Source organism: Protobothrops mucrosquamatus, unplaced genomic scaffold, assembly GCF_001527695.2.
Source record: "Protobothrops mucrosquamatus isolate PMUCROS unplaced genomic scaffold, P.Mucros_1.0 scaffold1440, whole genome shotgun sequence".
Lineage (NCBI taxonomy): Eukaryota > Metazoa > Chordata > Lepidosauria > Squamata > Viperidae > Protobothrops > Protobothrops mucrosquamatus.
This window is the reverse complement of record NW_015387622.1, coordinates 435,192-454,335: the sequence shown is the minus strand read 5'-3', so window position 1 is coordinate 454,335 and position 19,144 is coordinate 435,192. Positions and strand designations below refer to the sequence as shown.

Below are 19,144 nucleotides of genomic sequence, written 5' to 3'. Positions count from 1 at the left end.
CAAACCTCAGGAGACAGTGGAGATGTGTTGTGGTCCATGGGCTCACAAAGAGTTGGATACAACTTAGTGACCGAACAACAGCAACAACAACAAATCAAGGAAGGAGATGGATTTGAAAGGAATGCAAGTCTCACCTTTTCTGTTTCTGCCCGGTGCTCTCGGATGGCTTGGCTCTGCTTGTTGGTCATGAGGCCCTGGCGGATTTTATCCAACATGGCATCCAGTTGCTGCCGCATACGCATTATTCCCTTGAACTGCTCGTTGATTTCAATAAGAGCCTGGCGCAGGCGACTTACTACCAGGCGTGTCTCCCTGAAGTACTGAGCCACGTATTCATTGTTCTTCGTGTTGCTATAGTCCCGGGAGCAAGGCAAGGCTAACTTGCAAACCCAAGGAGGAGGCTTCATTTTGCTTTTCCATAGGGTCACCCCTGGCCCCTCCGGGGGTTTTCTCTTCACCTCTCCAGAATCCGAGACATCTATCTTGAATTTCCAGGAGTCAATCTTCAGCTTGCGCTCGTACGGTGTTTCCTCAGACTGGCCTGGGACTTGGGCAGGACGCCAGAGATCAAGGGCATCCTTGCCGCATCTCTTTGTGAATGTAGAGGCTTCTTGTACTGTTGTACGTGTGTCCTTGTGCCACTTCTCAGCACCAACCTGACCTGTCAGCAGGTGAGGAGGAGGTCCCATGACTGAGGTTGAATACCTGGGGCTGAAAGGGAAGAGGAGTAAATGTTACAATTTAGCAGGAAAGGATTCCACCAAATGCATGAAGTTGGCAGATGAGGCATTCAAGGTGTGAGGTCATGGAAGGGAATTGCAATCAGTGGCATAATGATCTGAAACGGGAAAGAAGGAAACCACATTTTGGCATGCTGACCTTTTCACCCGATAAAATATAACGTGTCTTGGGATAAGTCATGAAGCCGTGCCCTCAACATAAAACTCTTGTTCAGTCCCAATAGAAGATGATATACGTAGCTCAGGATTGAACTGTAAGTGCTTGGTGCTCTCTGTGCTCAGTGCATTGATGAAATTACCTAGCCTGGTCATGAAATGTCTGCCAACAGACAACCAAACTCAGAGAGCACCAAGGACTCTTGTTCAGTCCCCATCAATATTTGGAATTGAAAGTTTGATCATTCGGAAAATTGGAATGTCTTCAAGTCCATCTCTATTTCGATATTTGCAGATGTTTCCTTGATTTGTGTGGTTGTGGCTTTGACAATGTGGAAATATTGATATTTCAGAGAAGTTACTTTTTTTTGGTATCGGAATCTGATCTAGGGAAAGTTATTTGGAGGGCTCAGAAAAAGAGCAGATGAGAATAGAACGATCAACATTTCAGACGTTAAAATTCAGATTTTAGTATGTTACAATCAGCAAGGGAATTATTCAAATTCTAATCCTGGAAGAACAGCCAGTAGCCCAGGTTCTTCAAATTCTTCCTATAATTTGCTGTATTTTACACATTTCATCTCTCACAGCTGTTCCCTCTTGACTACTCATTGCTATCGGCCTTGATAGTTCTTAAACATTTCATCACTTGTCTGTTTCCCCCAATCCCTCCTCAGTTTGTCCATAACTGCTTTCATCTCTTACATTTTGGAAAATGTATTTGCTTCCTTGGCTGCTGCTTCTTTTTTATTTAAACTATAGCCTTGCTTTGAAGTAGATACAACTGTTGCTTCTTGCTTAAACCTCAGTGATGCAACATTTGCAAAATTTTTCATAACTAGGTTGGATGGATGGAAGGAAATATACGTATATTTATCAATAAGCCTGCTATAGACATGCATACTCTGGCAGGATGACCTGAATGTAATTTATTTTTCTACTTGGTCACCGAGCAAGCAAGTAAGGAGAGCAAATTAAGAATTGGCCAGAGGGAAACTCAAAAAAACACCAAGCAGTGTGGAGAAAAAAAAGAAGCTTCTCAGCAATTTGCAAGGTGGATGCAATCTCTGTCCTCTCACTCAGCAAGAATCCCAGATGCACCAGCTGGAACTGAAAGTTTGTGTCCTTATTGGAGAAAGCAAAAGGCTTAGGGAATGAGTGTCTATATTGCAATATGCCAGAGAAGATGAGAATTTTTTCAATAGGTGGCACTCCTTAGGAAGGGTAAGAGTGAGTGCCAAGAAACACAGAAAAGGAAACAAGTAAAGCACACAACCCAGAGAAGATCAGGAGGTATTCAGGCCCAGTTGAGCTCAGCAACTGATATATCAAGCTCTTGCTAGGAATAAACAGAAAGGAAGTTGTATTGTGTGTAAAGGAAGCATACAACTGCACTGAAATTCACAAAGCTGAGCATAGAATTCTGTTGAGAGTGTTTGGATAAGAATAAAAGGAAAGGGAAATGAAAGTGTCACATGAATTTATTATATGGACAAGCAAAAGATACGGAAGAAGCCTTGAGTGTCCACGGAAAAAGACAGAACTTGGAAACGATGCTTCTCTTATGCTCCCTACTTTGACTCTTTAGACCAGGGGTATCAAACTGCCGGCCCGCGGGCCGGATGCGTAATGGCGAAACCGCGCCCACCCCATTGCCAGTGATGTTGTGAGTTTGACACCCCTGGTTTAGACTATGCTCCCCCAGCAAAGATCTGGGTAGATCCCATTTTGATCCCCTTTCAGACAATGATGAAAACAGCCTTTTCAGACAAGCCTCTGGATGCCATTATCCAAACAAAGGATACCCCTTATTTCTTATCTGATTAAATTTTACTGATTTTTTTTTACAGCTTCCATAGTTTCCACGAATTGATTTGTAAACTGTCTAGAGATATATAATTTTGGCAGTATGTCAATATTCAAAGTAAATACAAAATATTCCATAATATATAACATTTATTTTAGATTACCTAGGCAAACAAGAACAGAACAATTGGTGTTCCAAGATCTGGTCTTCTACTGGGAAAGCCCCACTGGCAGGGAAAAGTGCCAAAATATGACAGGGTTAATTGACAATGTTCCAAGTCCCTCAAACTTTTTTTCCCCACCAACATCCACAGTGCTATAACGGGAAAACTCGGATGCATTACCCTGTAGCCCCACCACTTCTAGCTGCATTAACAAAAGTCACTAAACCTGAATTAACAAAAGACAGTGGCTACACTGGCAAAACTGGCCAATCCCATGATTTAATGCAATGTCCAGGTTTATGCAACACTTAAGACTGAGGTTCCCACAAGCCACTGCACGGCCAAAGTGAGTCAGGGAAGCATCCGATGAAATGGTCCTCCTGCGCCATATTTACCTGTGTGCAAAAAAGCTGAGATCTCTGAGGCCACATTAAGGGCACTGGCCTCCTCTCCAGCCTTCGGGAGGGTATGTGAGGCACGTGTCCAGCCTCACAATCAGATTGCGAATTCTTCCTCCCAACAGGCTCTCTCTGACTCAAGCCGAGCTGTCCCTTTCACATCGGAGGCGCCGGTTGCCACAGCAACCGGCGCTTGCCTCACAATGCTGCTGCCTTCCCCAGTTCTGGCCCCAGTTCTGGCTCTAGAAGCAACACAGCCGAGAAACCTGTTTCGAGAACCGCAGCCGGCCCACTCAGGTTTGCGCTGCGTGGAGCTCCCTTTCACTTCAGTTTTCTGTCCTTTAAAGTGCATGAGAAAGGGAAGCAGGGCTCAAATCCAAAACGAAGAGGAGAACCGCTTTTACGGGCTCCCCGAGGATCTCTCAGCTTTATCCCAGAGGAAATTGCACTCTTCTCACCAGAAATCCGTGTCACACGTTAAGACACCCAAAACAGCCATCCACAAATGGGTAGATCCACACAAAGTACAAAAAGAAGCAATGAAAGGGGGGGGGAATTAAATAAGTTCCTTAGTAATTGAGGACTTGTCCGGTGTCTTCCTTGACCACGCTTGCTTGTTCCCCAGGCTCTCCTGAGATCTCATGGAAGTTGGACAGGATGGTCCCCCACACGCGGTCTGTTAAGTCTGGGATATCACTCGGGCTCAATCCCTTGGTCTTCACCGGAGGAAGAATCCGGACAGTGATGTCCCCTTGGAGGAGAGAAAACAAGGAAATCTATTGTGGCATGGCTCATAAGTATCCAAATGCATGTGATGTCAGTCATGTCTCATCCAGATGACCAGTTAAGCTTCCAGGGTCCCAGCTGGTTTGTGGAAGGCCTGACCGTCCCTAACTTGCACAGGGGGAAAATACAAGTTGACTTGTGTATTGAGCAACACAAAACAGGAACTATGGTATCTTATCTCTTGACTTTGTAGCTAGTGCGTCTAAACTTAGTGCAGGTAGTCCTTGACTTACAACCGCAGTGCAGCCTGCCATTATGGTTGTAAGTCATGACAGTCACGAAATGAGTCATCATGTGACTGGACCCAATTTTACGATCTTTTTTGCGGGGCCCATAAAGCAAATGCTACGGTTGTTAAGCGAACACCGCAATCATTAAGGAAACACTACAGTCGTTAAGCGAACCCATTGTTTGCTATGGGGCGTTTTTATCAAAAACTGGAAGTAAACACAGATTTTCAGCCTGGACATCAGAACTCGGAACTGGGACATAAATACCTTTTGGGGGAGGTCCGTTGTAATTTTGAATCATCAGTAAACAGCCAGTCATAACTGAAGGACTAACTGTCCTTGGAGGTATAGTTTGCATAAACTATAGACCTTCTCTGCCATTCAGAAGTTCTCATGTTAGATTCAGAGAGACCCTAGCTTTCAAGCAAAAGTGGGCAACCAGTTATGCCGCATGTGCCCAGTCTATTTCAGTGCCCTTTAGAACACAATGATTATGCTGCTAAAATGTGGCCACAGATTTAATTGCAGCTCCATTTTTTTTGCTTTTTAAAAGAAATCCTCCAATAAAGGTCCCAAAGATGCTTTTCAAAAGGCAGCTGGACTTCCTTGTTTTTTCCCCTTGAAAATATTTTGATTCTCATCTAGGAAGCTTCTTCAGTTCAATAAAAGTTCACCCTAACTGACTCTATCCTTTCCAGTAAGGTTAAATCAAGTGGAGCCCCCAGCCCCAAACTGTTATCTGCCTCTTGGAGACTACAGTGCTGTGTGATGAAGGGCTGACCTATTTTTATCCTGGTCACTTGCAATTCCAGGCCTCCCCTTGAGAGCTGACATGCTGCTACCTCTCAGGGGGGAAAATAACCCAGACAATCATTGACTTAGCTATTCCCAGTGCCACAGAATACCAGATGTGAATTTGTTAGTCTTCATGTTGAAAAATGGTCTGTAGGAGGACATCACCACAGGAATGATTGGCACCTGCATGGAAAGAAAAACAATCACTGTTCAGAAGAGGGGCATCGTGACCATTGTATTGTGAAAATGGGATCATAAAGTCAACCTCTCCACCATGGTGTCGGCAGAGTAACACATACAGATGGTGGCCGTGTTGGACACAAAATCAAGAGAAGCTTCAATCCTACCATCACAGCCACCATCTTGACTTGTTTGCTATACCCTGTAGACACCCTGGCAGTTATTTTTATGTAAGGTTTTGGGGGTTTTTTTTAACACCATCTACCTAAAGCAGGGGTAGGCAACCTTGGCTCTTTTATGACTCGTGGACTTCAACTCCCAGAATTCCTGAGCCAGCATGGCTCAGCTTGGAAACCTCTTCCTTTCCCCTCAGCATGGCTGGCTCAGGAATTCTGGGAGTTGAAGTCCACGAGTCATAAAAGAGCCAAGGTTGCCTACCCCCGGCCTAAAGGAAAACTGAAGAGAAATGACCTATGTGGCCACATCCAAGTAGCAATGTGCTATTGCTGCAACCTCTGATCAGTGTAGAACCAGGCATGAGGAGTGGGGAAGGCCTTGCTGAACGGGAAACCATCCTAAGGACTGATGCTGCCATTTTGGTTCTCAGTAGGGGGCGGTGCTCATCTCCATTTCAAGGCCATTGAGCCATCACTGTCGGAAGACATTTCTGCGGTCATGTGGCCAGCATGACGTCACAGAGCGATGTTACCTTCCCACTGAAATGGTACCTATTGATCTACTTGCATTTGCATGCTTTCGAACTGCTAGATTGGCAGGAGATGGGGGGGGAACGGGAGCTCACCCTGTCGCATGACATTCAGGTGTCAAACCTGGGCTGCCAACTTTCCAACCGATAAGCCACAGCACCGCCCCAGATAAAGTTGACCTGACATTTTTTAATAGCGATGTATTAAATTAAAAGAAAAGAATTCAGTGTAGCTTTGGGGTGACATTTTGGGAAAGGAAGATAAAACACCTCCCTCCAGTCTAGAATTCATAGTATTTCATAAGGAAATATTCTTTTTAATATGAGATACAAAGATTTTTGTTTTTTATTTTGCGGGCTTTGGGTGGTAGCTTAGTTGCTAATAATAATTATCACTGTACACACCAATGATGATTATGATTATACATTGCTTAGCTTGATGGGTTCTGGTTTCTACCAATGAATGACTCACAGAGATAGCACTGCTCTCTTATCTCCATTCCTGACCGACTTAAGTGAAGAAATAAGAAGTGTGGAAATGTCACGTTCTTACCTGGGCCTTTACTGCAAGATAGACGGCTTCTCTTTGCAAGGGCTCCAAGGTGGATTCACCAGTTCTGTGGCCTTCAGAAAATACCCATATTCGCAGCTAATTAGACAGAAAAGAACATATTTAATAATGAATACATTAGGCCAGTGGTGGCGAACCTATGGCACGGGTGCCAGAGGCGGCACTCAGAGCCCTTTCTGTGGGCACACGCGCCATCGCCCCAGTCCTAGGCCTTCAGCTGGGTTTTATAAAACCTTTTCGCTTTAGGTCTCCGCCGCTGTGTGCAAAAAAAAAAAAAGGTCCAATCAATCAGTCAATTTCAACTTCTTGCGGGAAAAAAAATTCTTGCAAAGTTGGAATTGATTGATTGAACTTTTTAGTCCCACCCAGTCTGCCGTTACCACCACAGCCATGCCCAGCCAATGGGCCACGCCCAGCCAATGGGCCACACCCACCCGGCACCCGACGATGCATAAGTGGGTTTGGGGTTGCAGTTTGGGCATTCGGTCTCTAAAAGGTTCGCCATCACTGCATTAGGCCTTTCTTCTTCAGCCGATTAATACAGTATTGACAAAGGGGTATCTTTGATTCCTGTAACACACTATTTCTCTCAATTCCACCAGTTCTAATAGCACTTTTCTAAAAGCAAAACTCTGCATTCCTGCCATGTGGGTCACATTAAAACAGGCACAGGAAATTAATACAGATAGTCCTCAACTTACAAAGACCATTGGAACCAGAATTTCTATTGCTGAGCAAAGTGGTTAAGTGGGTTGCCACAGATTTTACAACTTTTTTCACGGTTGTTAAACCAGTCATTGCAGTTGTTAAGTGAATTTGTGGAGCAGCTTGCTTCTCAGAATTGTCAGTGCTCCATTGCTGGAGGTTTTCAAGAAGAGGTTGGACAGTCGCTTATCCAAGATGGTATTAGCCTCTTGCCTTGGGCAGAGAGTTATAATAATAATAATAAAGTTGGAAGGGACCTTGGAGGTCATCTAGTCCAACCCCCTGCTCAGGCAGGAAACCCTATACCATTTCGGACAAATGGCTCTCCAGTCTCTTCTTAAAAACTTCCAGTGTTGGAGCATTCACCGCTTCTGGAGGCAGGTTGTTCCACTGGTTAGTTGTTCTAACTATCAGGAAGTTTCTCCTTAGTTCTAGGTTGCTTCTCTCCTTGATTAGTTTCCACCCGTTGCTTCTTGTCCTGCCTTCAGGTGCTTTGGAGAATAGCTTGACTGCCTCTTCTTTGTGGCAGCCCCTGAGATATTGGAACACTGCTATCATGTCCCCCCTCGTCCTTCTCTTCGTTAAACTAGACATACCCAACTGTTCCTTATATGTTTTAGCCTCAAGTCCCCTGACCATCTTTGTTGCTCTTCTCTGTACTCTTTCTAGAGTCTCAACATCTTTTTTAGTTAGAGTAGAAGACCTCCAAGGTCCCTTCCAGCTTTATGATTCTATGAATACGGAAAGCCCAATGTAGCCATTGTATTGCTGTCCTCCCCTACTCACATGGTCTCGGAGCATGATGTCTCCAGTTGCTGACATAATCTCAACAGCTTCTGCTTCCTTCTTATGGTCAATGAAAATGAAACCACAGAGCCACATGACAACACCAACAGTAAACATGTACAGGCTCTCTTTCTTGACGAAAAGGGTACATCGCTTGGGCAAGATTTGAAAAATCCCTGGAGTTTTTCAGAAGAAGAAGAGGATCAGAAAGAAGATCAAATTTAAGGTTAATTGAAGGTTCTTTCTACCACCACCACCCCAGTTCCCCATTGTGTAAGGTAGGCAGGGCAGGATTAGCAGCAGCTGGAGTGAACAGACCTAGATGCACATCCCAGTTGAGTTCAACAATTTCAGAGGATTGATACAAAGGTACAAGAGCATTCTTGAGCAATTTTTCCCAAGCTATGCCCACAAGAAGTGCTGGGCTACAAAGCTTGAAAATGAAAATTGCTAGCCAAAGAAAGAAAGAAAATATTGTTTTTAAAAAATAAATTTTAATTTGTGGGCCAACGTAATTTGGACTGAAGTGTATTTGCTTCAGTTTGTATTAAGAGATACAGAGCCCCCTGAAGAAAAACTAACACTTTTTTTTTTTTTGCTATTCAATATGAGTGAGGATTGAGGGTTGTAAGGAATGGATGTGGAAGATAGTGGAGTGACTTCAGGTTCCTCTAAGGCAGGGATCTTCAAGCTTGGCCCTTTTATGACTTGTGGACTTCAACTCCCAGAATTCCTCAGCCAGCATGCCTGGCTGAGGAATTCTGGGAGTTGAAGTCCACAAGTCACAAAAGGGCCAAGTTTGAAGACCCCTGCTCTAAGGAAAAGTGGAATTTCTTGCATGTGCTGTGGAAGGAAAGCTGTTAGGACAAAGAGAGCCTTGCTTCTCAGCATTATGTTGATTATGTTGTGGTTTGGAAGCCATACATGGCTTATGACTTGACTATCTAAAGCAGTGGTTCTCAACCTTTTTAATGCCGCGACCCCAACCGGTCGTAAGTCGAGGACTAAACTGGTCGTAAGTCGAGGACTAAACCGGTCATAAGTCGAGGACTAAACCGGTTGTAACTCGAGGACTACCCAACAGGTCGTAAGTTGAGGACTTTCCCTGCCTGGGAGCGCCGCACATGCGTGGTTCTGCCCCCTGCGCCGGCCGAGGCGTAGCTGGCAAGCGGCAGAGACGGAGCAGGCCGACCACCAGCTGGCCCAGCCCAAGGGAGGTAAGGCACCCGCCGGAAAAGGGGAAAAGGCGGACAAAAAAAATGGCGGACAGCCTTGCTTGGCGACCCCCGTGAAATGGTCGATCGACCCCAAATGGGGTCCCGACCTACAGGTTGAGAACCACTGATCTAAAGCAATGTTTTTCAATCATGGCAACTCTAAGACAGGGGTCTGCAACCTTGACAACTTTAAGACTTGTGGACTTTAGCTCCCAGAATTCCTCAGCCAGCATAGCTGGGAGCTGAAGTCCACAAGTCTTAAAAGTTGTCAAGGTTGCAGACCCCTGCTCTAAGATGTGTGGATTTCAACTTCCAGAATTCTGAAAGTTGAAGTCCACACATCTTGAAGTTGCCAAGGTTGAGGAACACTGATCTAAGGGATCAATTCTCCCACTAGGAAAGTATCTGGTGGTTAAGAACTGCAGCAAAACAGAAGTTCTACTATCTTCCTTCTCCTGACAAAACCCGTTTATCTTCCACTTTGTTGTTTCCAGGTATGGAAAACAGATTCTTGGGTGCTGCCTCAGTTTGTTCTTCAGCTGTTCATGGTTCTCGATCTGGAAAAGGGTTAGGACAGGATAATCTTCTGCTGTTCTCTCCTGTCTTCAAGTGAAGCATGAAAAGCCCAGAGAACGTAAAAAAAAAAAAAAAACAGGGCAGAAGGAAAGATAGGCAAAATATTCATCCCCATCATGAAATATTAACTCTTCTTTGGGAGATTAGATTACATTAGATAAACTTTAGTGTCATTTTGAATTCTGAATTCCGAATTGAAAATTCTGATGACATTTTATTTTCTACCAGGGATGACTATAAAGGGTGAGTAAAGGCTATTTCAGGCAAATTCAATCATATGCTGTTTCTAAGTGTTTCATATTGTCTGACTTTAAACACAGTACATAAATGACAATGTTTCAAATATTTCGTATACACGGAGAGCATTTATATATTGTCTAAGGGAAAATGCAACTAGACCCATCACTACTGTCTACATGCCTGCTATTGCTACTATTTTGTTTTGTTTTTTCTCTGCTTTTAATTTATTTAAGCTGCATGCTCCATTTCTACTTTGGCTAGCTATCACACAGTGTGCCTAAACAATGCAAGCCAAATAGGAAGAGTTAAAAATACAAAATAAAAAGGATCAATAAAATTGAATGATGAAATGGACACATTTTTTGTGGGTCCACCTTTTTGTGTGGGGGATTATTTTTCTTTGTGGGAGCACTTTTCCTCAAGTTAACCTTACATGGGTAGAGACGGAAATGAGTTATTCCTATTTCAAGACATATTTTCAGGGCCATTCCAACACAGGATAAACTTCCTAACAGTGAGGACAATTAGCCAGTGGAACAGCTTGCCTTTAGACATTGTGGGTGCTTCATCACTGGAGGTTTTTAGGAAGAGACTGGACAGTCACTTGTCTAAAATGGTATAGGACCGTGGTGGCAAACCTATGGCACACGTGCCACAGATGGCACGCAGAACCCTCTCTGTGGGCACGCATGCCGTAGCCCCAGTCCTAGCTGGGTTTTATAAAACCTTTTCAGCTGGGTTTTATAAAACCTTTTCGCTTTAGGCCTCCGCCGCCATGTGCAAAAAAACCCCAGTTCAATCAATCAATCAATTTCAACTTCTCGCGAAAAAAAAAAGATCTCGCAAAGTTGGAATTGATTGAACTTTTTAGTCCCACCCAGTCTGCTGTTACCACCGCAGCCACGTCCACCCAATGGGCCACATCCACCCAATGGGCCACGCCCACCCGGCACCTGATGATACATAAGTGGATTTGGGGTTGCAGTTTGGGCACTTGGTCTCTAAAAGGTTCACCATCACTGGTATAGGATCCCTTGCTTGAGCAGTGGGCTGGACTAGAAGCCTCCAAGGTCCCTTCCAGCTCTATTCTGATTCAGTAGGCTCCAAAGGATCGACAAACTCACCAAGCAGGTCCAAGGAGCACTGCAGATTAGAGATGAGGACATAGGGCCCTTTCAGATTTAAATTTGTAGCTCCCTGCACATTGATCTTAATGCCATAAAGGAGCTTCAAAGGTAGCATGATCAAACGTAGAACTCTGAAATAAAGAATGAGAACAGATGTACTTTAGAAACATTAAGAGTGGTTTTGGAAAAGAAGCCGGGGAAGTTGTTAGAGCTGATTCCAATAAGACCTGTCGACAATTGCACTCTTCCCTAAAACATGTGCGATCTTCATCCAGTGACACAATTATATATGCTAAGATAGGAGGATAAAAGGTGGTGGATATATCTAAATATGAACCGTCACATTCATATTTTGCCCTTTCTCAAGATCACCTTCCTAACAACCCTACGAGGGAAGCCGAGCTAAGGACAAGTAAGATCATCCAGACGACAACCAGAATGTCCTATTTGCTCAGTTAGGTCATTATTGTCCAACACTATTTTGCTGTCTTTTCGTCTTACATTTTTATGCTACAGAACAGCAACTTCAAGATGTGTGGGCTTCAACGCTCTGAATTCTGGGAGTTGAAGTCCTCCCATCTTCAAGCGGCCACGGTTGAGAAACACTGCTATAGAAAATGTGATCAATTCCAGGTTGTCATTCCAACATATTTCTTTCTTCCTTGTGGGCAGTTCTTTCGTGGTGCTCATGTCTAAGGAATTAATTACTCCGACGTTCAACTGTACTTCTCACCCTTCAGCGCTTATTTGATCCATTAGCTAGCATCCCAATATTTTTTTTTTGTGCTTAGAGTAGAACATTAATGAAGTGTAGTAGAATGTGGTAAGTTGAGGGAACAAACACCTAGCAAATTTTATCTTTCTCTCTCTGAGTTTTGTGTTTTCTCCAGCTGCAGAACCTGTACGCGTTCAGAGATAATAGGAAAGTGCCTTGTGGATGGCCAACAAGGGCAATCATGGGTTCATCAGCTAAAGAGCACACACAGGTAATCCTTGGCTTCCAACTACAATTGAGCCCATCATTTTTTTCCTAAGAGAGTCATTTGTTAAGTGAGTTGTGCCCCGTTTCACGACCTTTCTTGCCACATTTGTTAAGTAAATCACTACAGTTCTTAAGTTAGTAACACGGTTGTTAAGTGAATCTGGCTTCTCCATTGACTTTGCTTGTCAGAAGGTTGCAAAAGGGGATCACGTGACCCCTGGACATTGCAGCCTTCATAAATATGAATCAGTTGCCACGCATCTGAGTTTTGATTATGTGACCATGGGGATGCTGCAATGATCATAAGCGTGAGAAACAGTCATAAGTCACTTTTCCAGTTTTAACTTCAAAAGGTCACTAAAACAACAACAACAACAATAATAATAATAATGTTGGAAGGGACCTTGGAGGTCATCTGGTCCAACCCCCTGGTCAGGCAGGAAACCCTATACCATTTCAGACAAATAGCTGACAAGTCTCTTCTTAAAAACTTCCAATGTTGGAGCATTCACCATTTCTGGAGGCAGGTTGTTCCACTGGTTAATTGTTCTAACTGTCAGAAACTTTCTCCTTAGTTCTAGGTTGCTTCTCTCCTTGATTAGTTTCCATCCGTTGCTTCTTGTCCTGCCTTCAGGCGCCTTGGAGAATAGCTTGACTCCCTCTTCTTTGTGGCAGCCCCTGAGATATTGGAACACTGCTATCATGTCCCCCCTCGTCCTTCTCTTCATTAAACTAGACCTACCCAATTCCAGCAGCCGTTCCTTATATGTTTTAACCTCCAGTCCCCTAATCATCTTTGTTGCTCTTCTCTGTACTCTTTCTAGAGTCTCAACATCTTTTTTACATCGTGGTGATCAAAACTGGATGCAGTATTCCATGTGTGGTCTTACCAAGGCATTGTAAAGTGGTATTAATACTTCATGTGATCTTGATTCTATTCCTCTGTTAATGCCGCCTAGCACTGTGTTGGCTTTTTTGGCAGCTGCAGCACACTGCTGGCTCATATTTAAGTGATTGTCCACTAGGACTCCGAGATCCCTCTCACAGTTACTACTATTGAACAAGGTACCACCTATACTATACCTGTACATTTGGTTTTTCTTGCCTAAATGTAGAATCTTACTTTTTTCACCATTGAATTTCATTTTGTTAGATAGCACCCAGTGTTCGAGTCTGTCCAGATCCTCCTGTATCTTAAGCCTGTCTTCTGGAGTGTTGGCTATTCCTGCCAGCTTGGTGTCATCTGCAAATTTGATGAGTTCCCCATCTATCCCCTCGTCCAAATTGTTGATGAAGATGTTGAAGAGCACTGGGCCTAGAACAGAGCCCTGGGGCTCCCCACTACACACTTCCCTTCATGTAGGGGACCACATGCTGAGTACGGCTGGTCAGCCAGCTACAAATCCATCTGGTGGTGATGCTAACCCACATTTTTCTATCTTATCAAGCAGTAGGTTGTGATCTACTTTATCAAATGCCTTACTGAAGTCCAAGTAAATTATATCCACAGCATTCCTCTGGTCCACTAATTTTGTCACTTGGTCAAAGAATGCAATAAGATTTGTCTGGCATGATTTGTTTTTGACAAACCCATGTTGGTTTTTAGTGATGACATTGTTTGCCTCTAGGTGTTCGCCGATTCATTGTTTGATTATCTTTTCCAGAATCTTCCCAGGTATTGAGGTCAGGCTGATAGCTCTGCGATTTCCCGGATCCATTTTTCCCCCTTTTTTGAAGATTATTATTAGTTATTAGTCAAGGACTACCTATATTCCAGACACTCAGTACAGGAACAATATTTGAATAATAATATGAGTTTGTCTGGAAAATTTAGGAACTGACCCAGAATCCCCTTGAGTGGAAACCAGATTAAAGTTGTCCTTGGTCTCAGGCAAAGACCACGCTCCATCAGTTTAGCCCTCTTTGTTTTGTTTTGGAGTTCCAGTGGAGCCCAATCACTCAAGAAGAGCTGGGTGCAAACTAATATACATGAGTGCAATGCATCCTATGATCCATATACCATAATGGATAGTTATGAAGTTTGCCGCATACAAGTACTATCTCCTCGCCTTGCCTCTTACACAATAATAGAGCTGGAAGCGACCTTGGGGGTCTTCTAGTCCAACGCCCTGCTCAAGCAGGAGACCCTATACCATTTCAGACAATTTCAGACAAGTTTTCTTGATTAACCTCATACTATCAGACTCTGGAATTACAAGAAGCAATCAGAGCAACGAAACATGGCTGTAAACATGGCAGGGTCTGTAAGATATCATGAAGGTATAGCATCACCAGCATATCCACATATTCAGAGTTGTGGTAGTCTCAGAAGGTCTATTTTTCATTTTGGATCGAGTAGTTAGATGAGCTCTGGCACCATTGGCTAAAATAATTTTTTTTCATGCAATTGTTCTGCTAAATTATAGAAAGGTCCAGTGTTTCATCTGCTGTAATCTTTTCATGTTTTTTCCTGGGGGAGGACACCTTTTGTAGCAAGAACAGATTATAAGGAGGTATTCCAACTATAAGGAGGTATTCCTGCAAGTGTAAACAGCATATGATGGGATTGAAGAAACCAATAGGCAGCATCTCATCTTTTCTTTACAAGACCCCTCCCCCTTCTCTCTCTCTTTCTGCAGGTAGCTGCCAGGAAGGACATGGGTTGCTCTTTTTGGGAGACTGAACTATCAGGGAACTTCAGATTATAAGCTGTGGGCCACCCTTTGCCCTAGAACAGTTGTGGCGAACCTATGGCACGGGTGCCAGAGGCGGCACTCAGAGCCCTCTCTGTGGGCACACATGCCGTCGCCCCAGTCCTAGACCTTCAGCTGGGTTTTATAAAGCCTTTTCGCTTTAGGCCTCCGCCACCATGCGCAAAAAGAAAAAGGTACAATCAATCAGTCAATTTCAACTTCCCGCAGGGAAAAAAAGATCTTGCAAAGTTGGAATTGATTGAACTTTTTAGTCCCACCCAGTCTGCTGTTACCACTGCAGCCACGCCCACTCAATGGACCACACCCACCCAATGGGCCACGCCCACCCAACTGGCCACACCCACCCAATGGGCCACACCCACCTGGCACCCGATGATGCATAAGTGGGTTTTGGGTTGCAGTTTGGGCACTTGGTCTCTAAAAGGTTCGCCATCACTGCCCTAGAACAGTATTTCCTATCTTTGCCAAATTGAAGGTGGGTGGACTTCAACTCCCAGAATTCTCAGCAATCACTATACTGGTTGTGGAATTCTGGGAATTCCCAGATTATCAAGGTTGGGAAACCCTGCCCTAGAACTTCAGAGTTGCTTCTTGTGATCCGGAAACATCCACAATCTCTTCAATGGTTTTTCTGCTTATCTATCTGGTTCAGATTGCTAGTCTTTGTACATGGTACTCAAGGAGACCTGCTATCCTCCTTGTTTTCTTAATGTCACCTAATGGTGAAGCTATTGAATTAAAACTCTCATTTAAGGAAACTCAACTGGATGACCTCACACAATTTCAGTCACTCAACTGCAGCCTAACCTACTTAACAGGATAATGGAGATAAGATAAAATGGGACCTACAAGGGCACCATTTTGAGTTTCTGGAGGAAAGGCGGGCTGCGAATCTAACAAGTAAAGCAAGTAAGCAAATAAATAACTCTCTACTCTTCTCACAAATGAAGGCGAATATACATGTCCCAAGATAATGTTGCAGGATCCAATCAGGATCGGTCACTGGGACCAGAGGGGTTTTTTTCTTCCAAACTTTTGGGCTCCAGCACAAGTCCACAAGCTCAGAAGACAAAACCTCTTGTCCCGGTGACCGACCCAGACTGGATCTCTATGCTTCTCCATAGAATTCTGCTTTTCTGCTTTCATTTCTCCTACTAGAGCAACTCTCCCTGTTGCTGGTTTAACACCTGATAGTCACTGAAAGTACGTATATGCATGTGTGTAATGCCATAGCGCTGTGTGACTTACCTCATATTTGCCACATTCCTTCCACAGAGAGCTAGGACCGGGAGCAGAAAAAAGGACCAACCAAGTATCCAGCCTTTTAAAAAGCAAATCCTGAAGTAGTATCTGAAGATATTGCTAAAATGGTAAAGGAGCAGCACTGCTAAGAAGAAGAGGAAGACGTTGACCAGGAATAGCGACTGAGCCATGCTCTTTGCTAGGGCAGAACACTACAGGCAGACAAACATCCCACATAGCTTACAATGCTTTGATGGTGTGGCTGGGTGTGCAATTCAGCATACATTAAAAAGAACCTGTTCAAGCAAGTACATCACAGCAAGGGAGAGGTTTCATTGGTTTTAACAAACATGTGGGGCTAGGCGTGGGAGCCAGGAATGTGCAGAGGTGTATACTTGTAAGTTTATATTTTGGGATAGATGAAACATCTCAGTTAAGGTCAACTGATTAACGCTATTGATTTCAAAAAGATTGCGCGTGCTTAATAGAAAACACCTCAAGTTGTCAACAGATGAGAAAGAAAAAATACTATTCAGGCCTGCTCTCAAACTATTTGTTATGTATTGAATATTGAATAATATTGAATAAAGTTGTATTAATCCCTGCTAAAGTGAAACTAACTTAACTCCAACTGCTTGTGAAGCTAAATTGAAACTAACCTTTAGATGACCCTGACTTGTTAACTCCAACTGTTTTGGAGGGAAACTTTGAACATTCATATTTGGGCGGGCTTTTTCAAGTATTGTGATTGGTTAAGGCCCTGTGGGCTCAGACTATAAATTACAGGCAATTGCCTGCAGTTCTCTAGCTCTAGTTTGAGTCAATAATGTTGTAACTATGTTGGTCTGCTCCTTGCCTACTGAAACCCACTGCAAATGAAGGTTTGGGAATGGGGGAAACAGAAGGAAGTATCACCAGTTAAGGTCTATGCAACACATTTATACAAATGTGTACATGAAGCTATACGTGTAATAGCACTTGGTTTATTGTGAGTCACTGTATAGGTAAGCCAATCCTCCATATAACAATTACCGAGGGACAGACAACCTGCTTTTCATAATTCTGCTATCTGATGTGCAGAAGGGAAGGGCATGTTCAGAACGACAGTGACTTCACAGCCGTGAAATTCCTTGCCTTGTGAGGTACAAGTTATCTTTTCTACAGGTATGCTTAGCCCTAAATCAGGGGTAGGCAACCTTGGCTCTTTTATGACTCGTGGACTTCAACTCCCAGAATTTCTGAGCCAGCATGGCTGGCTCAGGAATTCTGGGAGTTGAAGTCCACGAGTCATAAAAGAGCCAAGGTTGCCTACTCCTGCCCTAAATCTAAGACTTTTCCATTTAGACGCATACTTTCTCTGTGCGATCTGTCTCGGGCTCTTAATCTTCATATTCTACTTGAGGGTTTTTCAGAGGCATCTAGTTGACTATAATGTAAGTAGTTTTTGACTTATAACTAGTCACCTAGCAATGTTCAGTCGCAACCTACCCGAAAAAGAAAACTTATAACCTGGATTCTTAGTTCCAACGGTTGGGGGTCCCCCTGGGATCACAACTGTGTTTTATGAAGCTGTTTTACACAGCATCCTGCAGTCAAGTGACTTGTTTTACAACAGTTCTGCCAAAAAACAGGACTTCCGGATTTTGGCAAAACCATACCCACAGTGAACAATGGGTTCACATTTATGACCACGGTGTTCCTTCGCCTAACAACTGCTGCAAACAAAGATGCCTTGGGTCGGTCATGTGACTGACCCAATTTACGACCATTATGACTATAGGCAGGTTCCATTACAGTTGTAACTCGAGGGCTTCCTGTAGCTAGAGGATGGACATAATGCAGAGGAGCGAGGAAATCAGAGCTTTCTAACATCAAGCTTGACAAGTCCCACTTCCACTGAGAACAAACTTACTACGTATTTGCATCATGCTTCCCACCAGTTTTATTGAGAAAGTAGTGCAACCAACTTGCTTGAGGAATGTATTTGCATAAATTTAGCACCATGTGGTAGCCATATGTTTTCTTTCACATTCCACGTCTTCTTTCTTCATTTACTCCAAAATCAGCAAAAGGACATTATTGGCACCCTGCATGCTGTTTGACCAAGGAATATAAGTTAGGGATTGGGTATAAGTTTCATATTGTAGAAGAACCATATTAGTCCATGGCAGCCAAAAATCAGAAGGAGTCCAGTAGGAACTTTTCAGATGAAATAATTTAATGGAAAGGATAAAGGTTCTGGAGTTTTTTTTAGTCATCTCTCCGATTCTTCTGTGAGTTACGAAACATGGCAACTCTTAAAATTCTTTAGGAAACTGATTTTAAAAAATCTAAGTATTCATGGATTTAAATATTAATGGGATTCTGTAGAAATTAACAGGAAGGCAATCCATTTTATTTTCTTGATTTATGATCCTACCAAATTTCAAAGTGAGGAAGGGATGTCCTCTCCCTTTATTTATTAACCTTGAGCTTAGTTTTTTTTGCTTCTTGGAAATCGGAAATTCCAAAAATTCTTCCTCTTTTGTTTTTGTTTTTTAAATCTTCACATTTTAAAAATGATGTAAAAATGCTTAATAATAATTATTTCAATAAATACAAAAAGATGATTTTTTTTTTCAGTTGATACAAAGAGTCTTGAGTAGAATAATTTCAAATGGTGTACAGGTGGTTCTCAACTTACAATCATTCATTTTGTGATCGTTCGAAGTTACAATGGCACTCAAAAAAGTGACTTACAACTGTTACTCTCACTTGCAACTGTTACAGCCTTTCCATGGTCAAAATACGGTTGCTTGGCAACCAGCATGTATTTACAATGGTTGCAGCATCCTGGGGTCATGTGATTGTCATTTGTGACCTTCCCAGCTGGCTTCCAACAAGCAAAGTCAGTGGGGGAACCCAGGTTTGCTTAATGGCCACGTGGTTCGCTTAACAACTATGGCAAAAATGGTTGTAACCTTGGGTATACAACCCACTTAACAACCGCCTTGCTTAGCAACCAAAATTCTGGATTCTGTTGT

At 43.2% G+C, this 19,144-nt stretch overlaps 1 protein-coding gene and 1 pseudogene across 1 annotated transcript; both read right to left on the bottom strand.

The window, feature by feature from the left end:
- Positions 1 to 134: 134 nt before the first annotated feature.
- LOC107292851 lies at positions 135 to 689 on the bottom strand (annotated as a pseudogene).
- Positions 690 to 5,155: 4,466 nt separating this feature from the next.
- LOC107292850 (1-acyl-sn-glycerol-3-phosphate acyltransferase alpha-like) lies at positions 5,156 to 16,369 on the bottom strand. The gene is made up of 5 exons (XM_029285236.1): positions 16,128 to 16,369; positions 11,181 to 11,314; positions 8,024 to 8,199; positions 6,515 to 6,610; positions 5,156 to 5,258 (listed from the first exon to the last, which is right to left on the bottom strand). Exons 1-5 carry the CDS (start codon positions 16,310 to 16,312, stop codon positions 5,163 to 5,165), a joined length of 687 nt encoding a protein of 228 aa, XP_029141069.1. The 5' UTR covers positions 16,313 to 16,369; the 3' UTR covers positions 5,156 to 5,162.
- Between the last annotated feature and the right edge of the window lie 2,775 nt (positions 16,370 to 19,144).